At 54.4% G+C, this 11,198-nt stretch overlaps 1 protein-coding gene across 1 annotated transcript in view; it reads left to right on the plus strand.

Moving 5' to 3' along the window:
- PDIA5 (protein disulfide isomerase family A member 5) overlaps positions 1–10,094 on the plus strand; it is a 97,032-nt gene extending 86,938 nt beyond the window's left edge. Inside the window, exons 15-16 of the mRNA XM_089666468.1 lie at positions 8,011–8,081; positions 9,900–10,094. Coding sequence (XP_089522594.1) covers positions 8,011–8,081; positions 9,900–10,094 — 266 coding nt within the window. The remainder of the gene's footprint in view (positions 1–8,010; positions 8,082–9,899) is intronic.
- The last annotated feature ends 1,104 nt before the right edge of the window (positions 10,095–11,198 follow it).

Here is an 11,198-nt window from a genome sequence, read left to right on the forward strand (position 1 = left end):
GCTTTGAGGGGGAGATTGAAGGCCCTGAGGTGGGGATTGAGAGCCTTGAGGGGCAGATTGAGGCCTTTGAAACGGAGATTAAGGGACCCTAAGGTGGGGACTGGGGGCCTTAAAGGGCAGGTTGAGGTTTTCGTAGTGGTGATTAAGGGGCCCTGAGATGGGGACTGGAGGCCTTAAAAGGGCAGGTTGAGGCCTTTGTAGTGGGGATTAATGGCCTTGAGGTGGGGATTGAGAGCCTTGAGGGCAGATTGAGGCCTTTGAAACGGGGATTAAGGGACCCTAAGGTGGGGACTGGGGGCCTTGAGGTGGGGACTGGGGTCCTTAATGGGCAGGTTGAGGTTTTTGTAGTGGTGAATAAGGGGCCCTGAGGTGGGGACTGGGGGCCTTAAAGGGCAGGCTGAGGCCTTTGTAGTGGGGATTAAGGGGCCCTGAGGTGGGGACTGGGGGCCTTAAAGGGCATTCTGAGGCCTTTGTAGTGGGGATTGAGGGCCTTGAGGTGGGGATTGAGAGCCTTGAGGGGCAGATTGAGGCCTTTGGAACGGGGATTAAGGTACCCTAAGGTGGGGACTGGGGGCCTTGAGGTGGGGACTGGGGGCCTTAATGGGCAGGTTGAGGTTTTTGTAGTGGTGATTAAGGGGCCCTGAGGTGGGGACTGGGGGCCTTAAAGGAGATTGAGGGCCTTGAGGTGGAGTTTGTGGGCCTTGGGGTGGAGATCGAGGACCATGACTGAGCAGTGATAATGCATGTTATAGAAGAACCCCTGTGTCCAGAGATGGATCTTGATAGGGACAATGGACTGCCTGACTTTGTTCACACACATCCATTGCTATTATCCTTTCCCTCCTCTGGACATAGGGGTTCTGTAGGAAAAGTCTTGTAGCAAACTTTGACATCCTTTAAAATCAAGAGCCCTGATTGTTTGTTTGGTCCCCAAAATGCATTGGACACCGCCTCATCCTTGTTTCTCTCGCGTTCGATCCATTTGATTTATGTTGCTTTGGATGCGTACATCCCATTGAGATGCTGTTGGGTTTTGTGAGGGAACGTTGAGAAGAACAGGCCACGGGTCTCGTGCTGTAAGGGGGGTAAATGGCAAATGACCTCTTTCAGTGGAGCACCATATCTCAGACCAGAAGAAGGCAGTCCGGTATAATGGTTTGGAGTGTCTGATGAGGCTAAAGTACAGTTTTGGCGGCTGTCAGTTCTCCTGACAGTACCTACTCCAAGCATCTCCTGATGGCACCTTTACGAAAAAGGTGGTTATTTCAGGATGGAGCTATACAATGCATTTTGAGGATGCTCTTTTCTTTTCCAAGCAGCCGTGAATATATTGTGCTGCTTCGGGAAAAAGGATGTCCGTGGCATATAGGAGAGGGCAGTCTCCTGGTGCAGAAGATGTTGGGTTGCATTGGTTATCCATTACAGTTAGGTCATCAATTGTCCATTCTGGTCATAGGGTTGTCCTCCTCTTTTTCGAAGCTCAGCTTCATAAAAGAAAGTTGTATCTAAAACCCTTTTTCTTTCTAGTTTTGGATAGAGCAGGGGATGGTTAGAACCTCTGTCATTGGAGAAATTTTCCTTTTTCCTGTCCCGGGAAGTGAGAAAATCCCCCTTATGGCAGGTATCCCCATTGGAAGGTTTTGGCCTCGCCTTGTCTCCTGTTTGGCCAAAAAGGAAGTCACAGAGCAAAGGACTAGTTGCCAATTTTGCCTCTGGGCTCCTGTCGGCTCAACCTGTGGAACTGTTGGGTTGCTCCAGCGGTTGCTATGGGTTCCTTGAGCTGTGGGTAACTGGCCTCCCATAGTTCCAGGGCTAGCGCAACTTGGCAGAGCCAGGGACCTGCCAGTGATCTGTTTACTGCCTGTAACAATGGCATTCTGACCACCACTGTAAGGGGGCATTTTTCCCACCCCAATGAATTGAATTTATCAGGGGGTTCCCTGAGGCCTAAAAATTATTCTAAGGGTCCCTATGAGGTAGAGAGTTTGAGAAAGGCTGCTTTAGCTGATCTTTTCCCCGTTACTCACCTACTGTGCCTTGTTCTGCAGTGTGTGGAGGCGGCCATCTTGGTAGAGGAGCAGGACTTTGCTTCCTCTCGTCAGGGCTGTCCCCGTGATGACTGGAGGGGTAATGATAGAGGTGGAGGAAGCACAGATCCACAGAATGGATGAATCAAGGAGATCCTTGCACTGCAGGTCCTCAGCTACAGCTTCCCCTCCAGCAACAGTGAGCAGCAAAGGAGGGACATCACCAGATATCGCATTTCATATCTGGTGAGACTGGCAGTCAGAAGCAGCAGTGCCTTATATCTTGCAGTTCAGATATCCAGCTATGGGGATGCCAAGCAGGAGTGCCTAGGCACAGGAACTGCACTGATATTTTCTAGAGCTTGCCATAGTTCTGCACAGTGTTTCTCTGTGAAGGAGGGCATCTTGGTAGAGGCAGGGCTGTGCTTTCTCATGCTGGACCCCCTGGTGACTCATGGAATGATAGAGGTAAAGGTAGCACAGTTCCATAGAATGGCAGAAGCAGGGAGATCCTTGCACTGCAGGTCTTCAGGTGCAGCTTCCTCTCCAGCAAGCGGAACAGTGAGCAGCACAGCAGTGACATCACCAAATTTGGTAAGACTGGCAGTCTGAGGCAGCAGTACCTTAGGTCAGCCTTTCTCAACTGAGGTGCCGCAGCATTCTGGTAGAGAAAAGCTGTCAGATGAGCCTGGGCTCCCGATCCCCAACCGAACTGTATTTCGGCAGTGAAGGAGCTCAGGCAGGCTCAGAAAAGTATAAGAAAAAGGAGGCGGGGGCGGGGGGGGTGCTCTCCACCCCATCCCCCCCTCCCCCAGAGTGCAGTACCTGGTGTGTGAGGGAAGGTACTGTACTGCAACTTTGTGTGTGTGTGTTTACATACATACATATACATGTGTTTGTATATGTGACCCCCCCCCTTCATGTACTATCGGAACTGAATTTTTTTAGGCTTGTTTGTAATAGCAGCAAGACTGGATGGATTGCTTTTCAGAGGAGCAGCAGTCTTTGCCATGGTGGCGAGTTTGGAATCTGATGGTTTGATTGCTCCTGTATACAGGTGTCTTTTATACAGGTAACACAATGAGATTAGCAGCACTCCCTTTAAGAGACTGCTTCTAATCTCAGCTTGTTACCTGTATGAAAGACACCTGGGAGCCAGAAATCCTGCTGAATGATAGGGGATCAAATCCTTCTTTCCCTCATGAACATGCAGATCAGTCATCATTTGTTAGACGCATTTCTGCTGAATTTGTTGTTGTATTCTGTCTCTCAGGGTTACAATACAGCGAACATTCGATTTGTAGACCGATCATTTCTGTGTGAGGGGCGAACATTCACCATCAGCAGGGGAGCAAACACACATTTCCTTCACTGAAAAGACGCTGACATTCACATTCATTAGATGCGATTTCAATTCCCAAATCGCACCGGTATGACCGGGCACTAAAGGTACATTTGTGTGCTGCTGGGGGCCCAATTCACATTTCTGAATGTCCCCTGCAACATTGCACCACTTTAACATGAAGAGAGAGAACCCCCATTTACTGGCCACCCACCTTCAACCTACCATGAAATATTGGCTTTGGGTGGACTGACCCTTTAAATCTGTTCCTTAGTTGGGTGTAATATCCAGGTTATCTCCTGCTCTCCCTGCCTGTGTGACGAGCTGACAGCTGCGCGCTTTCCCATTCGTGTTTTCAATGCCGACTTAAACCGTCTCTCTGATCCTCGATATCGGGGGGATTAATGGATTTGTAGCCGACAGTTTTAATGCCCTAAATAAGGACTGGAATAAATTTAACCCCCGAACACGCAGACCGCGTTCTTCCCTCTGTACTGCGCAGCCCGGCGCCCGGAAATGGTATAGAAAGACCTTTATTGTGTCATTGGGGAGCGTAACGGAGTTCCCTATATTAACAACTCTGAAATCAGGACGTTATTCTAGACAATTGCTTCATTTATATAGCTCTGACATATACCGCAGCGCTGTACAGAGAACACTGAGCCAGTCCCATCAGTCTCTGTACCAGAGGAGCTTACACTCTAATGTCCCCTCCCCCACAGTCACATCCGTCTCTGCACCAGAGGAGCTTACACTCTAATGTCCCCTCCCCCACAGTCACATCAGTCTCTGTACCAGAGGAGCTTACACTCTAATGTTCCCTCCCCCACAGTCCCATCAGTCTCTGTACCAGAGGAGCTTACACTCTAATGTCCCCTCCCCCACAGTCACGTCAGTCACTGTACCACAGGAGCTTACACTCTAATGTCCCCTCCCCCACAGTCACGTCAGTCTCTGTACCACAGGAGCTTACACTTTGTTTTCTGTACAGCACTGCGGTATATGTCCGAGCTATATAAATGTATAATAATAATAGTGTGTGACTGTGGGGGCGGGGACATTAGAGTGTGAGCTCCTCTGGTACAGAGACTGATGTGACTGTGGGGGAGGGGACATTAGAGTGTAAGCTCCTCTGGTACAGAGACTGATGTGACTGTGGGGGAGGGGACATTAGAGCGTAAGCTCCTCTGGTACAGAGACTGATGGGACTGTGGGGAGGGGACATTAGAGCGTAAGCTCCTCTGGTACAGAGACTGATGTGACTGTGGGGGAGGGGACATTAGAGTGTAAGCTCCTCTGGTACAGAGACTGATGTGACTGTGGGGGAGGGGACATTAGAGTGTAAGCTCCCCTGGTACAGAGTCTGATGGGACTGTGGGGGAGGGGACATTAGAGCGTAAGCTCCTCTGGTACAGAGACCGATGGGACTGGCTCAGTGATCTCTGTACAGCGCTGCGGTATATGTCAGAGCTATATAAATGTGTAATAATAACAGTGTGTGACTGTGGGGGAGACATTTGAGTCAGTCACATCAGTCTCTGTACCAGAGGAGCTTACACTCTAATGTCCCCTCCCCCACAGTCCCATCAGTCTCTGTACCAGAGGAGCTTACGCTCTAATGCCCCCTCCCCCACAGTCCCATCAGTCTCTGTACCAGAGGAGCTTACGCTCTAATGCCCCCTCCCCCACAGTCACACACTATTATTATTAGATATGTATATATGTACTTTATTAGTCGTCCTATCTCTTGTTGCCGCGCTCCTTGTGATGTGTTTGTTGGACATGAAGCGGGGGACAGTTTCCGCCAATCATTATCTTTTTGTGTAAATTCTTTTATTGCGCAAAAGAATAGCGCATTAACCTCCCCGGAGCCCCCCGCCCCTCCCCCCACCGTCTAATTCCCTTTTAATAAACACCATAATTACATAAACTTCATTTATAAGAACATACGGCTGGAGTCGTCTTTTGTTCCCGGATATCTTTCCAATTAGCGGGAGAGCCCATCGTTCGCTGGAGCGCCATCAGCGGCGTAATTACGCCTAATTGTTTGTGACATGAAAGCTGCAGTTTTGCCGATTAATTATGGCAGGTCCTTAATTCGTCCTGATGGCTTCGGTATGGCGCGCTCATAAGCGGCGGGCGTTGGTGTCGGAGTCTCGGCGCTGTCACTCCCCCCCACCCCCGGCTGCCCCGCGATGACAAGATTCACCTTACAGGACAAATTGTTTCTGCTAATGTCCGCCGTCTCCTGTCAGATCCGATCGGCGGAGGGAAATCGTTCACCCAAACCTGATTATTGGTGAGCGGCAGAACCGGGGCGGCAGAGGCGGATTGGTGAGCGGCAGAACCGGGACAGCGGGGCGGCAGAGGCGGATTGGTGAGCGGCAGAACCGGGACAGCGGGGCGGCAGAGGCGGATTGGTGAGCGGCAGAACCGGGACGGCAGAGACGGATTGGTGAGCGGCAGAATCGGGATGGCGGGGAGGCAGAGACGGATTGGTGAGTGGCAGAACCGGGACGGCGGGGCGGCAGAGGCGGATTGGTGAGCGGCAGAACCGGGACGGCGGGGCGGCAGAGGCGGATTGGTTAGCGGCAGAATCGGGACAGCGGGGCGGCAGAGGCGGATTGGTGAGCGGCAGAATCGGGACGGCAGAGACGGATTGGTGAGCGGCAGAATCGGGATGGCGGGGAGGCAGAGACGGATTGGTGAGCGGTAGAATCGGGACGGCGGGGAGGCAGAGGCGGATTGGTGAGCAGCAGAATCGGGACGGCGGGGCAACAGAGACGGATTGGTGAGCAGCAGAATCGGGACGGCGGGGAGGCAGAGGCGGATTGGTGAGCAGCAGAATCGGGATGGCGGGGAGGCAGAGACGGATTGGTGAGCGGCAGAATCGGGATGGCGGGGAGGCAGAGACGGATTGGTGAGTGGCAGAATCGGGGCGGCAGAGACGGATTGGTGAGCGGCAGAATCGGGACGGCGGGGAGGCAGAGGCGGATTGGTGAGCAGCAGAATCGGGATGGCGGGGCAGCAGAGACGGATTGGTGAGCGGCAGAATCGGGATGGCGGGGAGGCAGAGGCGGATTGGTGAGCGGCAGAATCGGGATGGCGGGGAGGCAGAGGCGGATTGGTGAGCAGCAGAATCGGGACGGCGGGGCAGCAGAGACGGATTGGTGAGCGGCAGAATCGGAATGGCGGGGAGGCAGAGACTGATTGGTGAGCGGCAGAATCGGGACGGCGGGGCGGCAGAGACGGATTGGTGAGTGGCAGAACCGGGGCGGCTGAGGCAGATTGGTGAGCGGCAGAATCGGGACGGCGGGGAGGCAGAGGCGGATTGGTGAGCGGCAGAATTGGGATGGCGGAGCGGCAGAGGCGGATTGGTGAGCGGCAGAATTGGGATGGTGAGTGGCAGAGACGGATTGGTGAGCGGCAGAATCGGGACGGCGGGGAGGCAGAGGCGGATTGGTGAGCGGCAGAATTGGGATGGCGGAGCGGCAGAGGCGGATTGGTGAGCAGCAGAATCGGGGTGGCGGGGCGGCAGAGACGGATTGGGAAGTTAATCGCTCGTCACACGATGACTTCCAGCCGCCGGCGCTCGTGCGCAGTGTTGTGCTTTGTTTCACGCTCCCTCGTTCGTCTTCCTTTCCTCACAACAATTACTATTAATTGATACATATTAGGGTTATTATTTGTGACAAAGTAGCAAAGTCGAGACAACTGCGTTCAGCCGCGCCGGCCTTTCTGCTCAGCGTGCGTGCAGTTTAAGTCGCCGGTCACAGCGCTGTGATTTGTGCGCTATTTCTGAAGACTCTATTGCATCACAGCTTGTCACATGGTAGGAGGCTGTTGTGAATGGCCCTGTACCATGTGATCTCTGTGATCATTCACAGATTTCACAAGTAGTAAGCAATGGTGTCAGAAGTGACATCTTTGCTTACTACTCTGCATGTGATCACTGATTGGCCAATCAGCGATCACATGATCGGGACCTCGCACAGAGGTCCGTACGACGATCGGTCTTCCACTGTGTCCGGTGGACACAGCGGGCACTGGATCGCAGTGCTGGCGCTCCCAGGCTCCTGCACTGCCACCGTCCAGCTGTTTATATACAACAGCCGGACGGGAGGTGGTTAAGGTTGGGGGGCTGTAAAAAAACAAAATTTTGAACCATGTTTTTAGCTCCCCCTTAGACGCAAAGGCACCCAGACAGGGTTGTACACATGCAGTAGCGACTATGCTTTGGGGAGCGATGCAGGAAATATATGATCCCCCCCTTTGTGTTCAGTGGGCGCTACTGCTGATGAATGTGAATGAAACCACGTTGAAAGGTTTCGGCGCGATATTCCTGAGGCGACAGTTCCGGTCAGCCTCACCTGCACCGTGGGTTGCTGTTCGGAGACCAGTTTAGGAGTAAACACTTACAGGTCTAGCCCCTCCCCCGTCTTGTGATTGGAGAATGAACAAAGAAGTAGAAGGGTGATCTCCTCTTTTTGTGTCTCTGCTGGCTCCTTCTATCAGCGCGCCCTCTTGCATCTCAACGCACTCGATTGGCTCCTTGTGCTGCTTCTCCCACATTTGGGGAGACGTACTGAGCCCAGACGTTCGCTGTATTTCTGTACTGATCGTCTTCTCTGTTCCCCACAGGGTGTCCGCATTGTAAGAGCTCCGTCCCCGACTTCACATCTGCAGCCGAAGAGTTCAAAGATGATCGCAAGGTGGGTAGAGCTGACGCTGGAGGCGGAGTCATGAGATCACAATTCAGGCTAACCGACCAATCATCTGTGTCCTTTCATAGACCAGAGTACAAAGAAGTGTAATGATTTTTAGGTGCTCCCTCTAGTGGCTGTCTGTATGTCAGTCAGGCAGTCAGCATCCTAGCTTGACTGCAGAGATAACATATGACAGGATAGGATGCCTGTGCTTTGAAGAAGAAAGATCCCTGTGCTGAGTTCCTGGCTCTGTAACCCCTGCTGTGCCCATTATGAGGGGTTCCCACCATCCCTGTGCTGAGTTCCCGGGTCTGTACACCCGCTGTGCCCATTATGAGGGGTTCCCACCATCCCTGTGCTGAGTTCCCGGGTCTGTATGTCCGCTGTGCCCATTATGAGGGGTTCCGCCATCCCTGTGCTGAGTTCCCCGGTCTGTATGCCCGCTGTGCCCATTATGAGGGGTTCCCACCATCCCTGTGCTGAGTTCCCCGGTCTGTATGCCCGCTGTGCCCATTATGAGGGGTTCCGCCATCCCTGTGCTGAGTTCCTCGGTCTGTATGCCCGCTGTGCCCATTATGAGGGGTTCCCACCAACACTGTGCTCAGTTCCCGGGTCTGTACACCCGCTGTGCCCATTATGAGGGGTTCCCACCATCCCTGTGTTGAGTTCCCGGCTGTGTAACCCCCCGCTGTGCCCATTATGAGGGGTTCCCACCATCCCTGTGCTGAGTTCCCGGGTCTGTACACCCGCTGTGCCCATTATGAGGGGTTCCCGCCATCCCTGTGCTGAGTTCCCGGGTCTGTACGCCCGCTGTGCCCATTATGAGGGGTTCCCACCATCCCTGTGCTGAGTTCCCAGGTCCGTACATCCGCTGTGCCCATTATGAGGGGTTCCCACCATCCCTGTGCTGAGTGGAAAAGGCTCCACCTACATCTAAAATATCACTTTCGGGTGGACTGGCCCTTTAACAGTCCTGATTCTGGCACACGGACCGTCTCTCTGGTTTCTTGGAGCTGAAATACAAAGAAATGAATAGAATAATTCTCAAAGTCGCCTTTTCAATCCATCATTTGTTTGCTCGGTAATCTCGGGGATGAAATCCTTCTGTTCGCGGAATTAATTTCATTCGGTAAATAGAATTATCTTCGGCTTAATTAGATTACAGAGAGCGATCCGCTTCCTGCCGCCATTAATTGTCTTCTTTCCTTTTGTGTTTCCAATTTAGCGGTTATCAGTGTGAAGAGTCGCTCTGCGCGGCGCGTCTCGGCTGTCATTTCAAAGAGAGATTTAGTGCGGCGGAGGAATTCGTTCTGGGCTCAGGCGGATGTAGGAGAAGGGGATCGGCGGCTCAGATGTAGGAGAAGGGGATCGGCGGCTCAGATGTAGGAGAAGGGGATCGGCGGCTTAGATGTAGGAGAGGGCGATCGGCGGCTCGGATGTAGAAGAGGGCGATCGGCGGCTCGGATGTAGGAGAGGGCTCAGGCGGATGTAGGAGAGGGCGATCGGCGGCTCAGATGTAGGAGAAGGGGATCGGCGGCTCAGATGTAGGAGAAGGGGATCGGCGGCTCAGATGTAGGAGAAGGGGATCGGCGGCTCGGATGTAGGAGAGGGCTCAGGCGGCTCGGATGTAGGAGAGGGCTCAGGCGGCTCGGATGTAGGAGAGGGCTCAGGCAGCTCGGATGTAGGAGAGGGCTCAGGCGGCTCGGATGTAGGATAGGGCGATCGGCGGCTCAGATGTAGGAGAAGGGGATCGGTGGCTCGGATGTAGGAGAAGGGGATCGGCGGCTCAGATGTAGGAGAAGGGGATCGGTGGCTCGGATGTAGGAGAAGGGGATCGGCGGCTCGGATGTAGGAGAGGGCTCAGGCGGCTCGGATGTAGGAGAGGGCTCAGGCGGCTCGGATGTAGGAGAGGGCTCAGGCGGCTCGGATGTAGGAGAGGGCTCAGGCGGCTCGGATGTAGGAGAGGGCTCAGGCGGCTCGGATGTAGGAGAGGGCTCAGGCGGCTCGGATGTAGGATAGGGCGATCGGCGGCTCAGATGTAGGAGAAGGGGATCGGCGGCTCGGATGTAGGAGAGGGCTCAGGCGGCTCGGATGTAGGAGAGGGCTCAGGCGGCTCGGATGTAGGAGAGGGCTCAGGCGGCTCGGATGTAGGAGAGGGCGATCGGATGTAGGAGAGGGCGATCGGCGGCTCGGATGTAGGAGAGGGCGATCGGATGTAGGAGAGGGCAATCGGCGGCTCGGATGTAGGAGAGGGCGATCGGCGGCTCGGATGTAGGAGAGGGCTCAGGCGGCTCTGACGCAGGAGAGGGCGATCGGCGGCTTGGATGCAGGAGAGGGCAATCGGCGGCTCTGACGCAGGAGAGGGCAATTGGCGGCTCGGATGTAGGAGAGGGCAATCGGCGGCTCTGACGCAGGAGAGGGCAATTGGCGGCTTTATGTTCGACCTTTGAAGTAAAACTGCAGCAAAGGTCAACGTAAGAAATCTGAACAGTGAGGAGACTTCACCCCATGGGGGCGCTCTCGTTCCTTCTTCCCCGGGAACCCTGAAAATCAGACTTTGCCGACTCTGCACCCCCAACCCGCCGCCCCCCACATCCTGCATGTCACTCATCTCTCCTCTCCAGCGCGAGGCCGAGGTTCACTCAGAGCGACTCTAAATGGTGACAGGCAGCTCAGCGCTCAAGTGATGCGTAGCAATGCCTAACATGAGCCCCCCTGAGCATTCACCCCGTGACCCCCGAGCCCCCTGAGCATCCTATGTCACCCCGTGACCCCCGAGCCCCCTGAGCATCCTATGTCACCCCGTGACCCCTGAACCCCCTGAGCATCCTATGTCACCCCGTGACCCCCGAACCCCCTGAGCATCCTATGTCACCCCGTGACCCCCGAACCCCCTGAGCATCCTATGTCACCCCGTGACCCCCGAACCCCCTGAGCATCCTATGTCACCCCGTGACCCCCGAACCCCCTGAGCATCCTATGTCACCCCGTGACCCCCGAGCCCCCTGAACATTCCAGGTCACCCCATGACCCCCGAGCCCCCTGAGCATTCTGAATGGAGGCCAGTGGAGGGATTGGCAGAGGGGGGTGGAGGACACTGAGTGGAGGTCAGTGGAGGGATTG

This window comes from Staurois parvus, unplaced genomic scaffold (genome assembly GCF_062004578.1).
Source record: "Staurois parvus isolate SC_StPar_1 unplaced genomic scaffold, SC_StPar_1.0 ptg002725l, whole genome shotgun sequence".
Taxonomy (NCBI): domain Eukaryota; kingdom Metazoa; phylum Chordata; class Amphibia; order Anura; family Ranidae; genus Staurois; species Staurois parvus.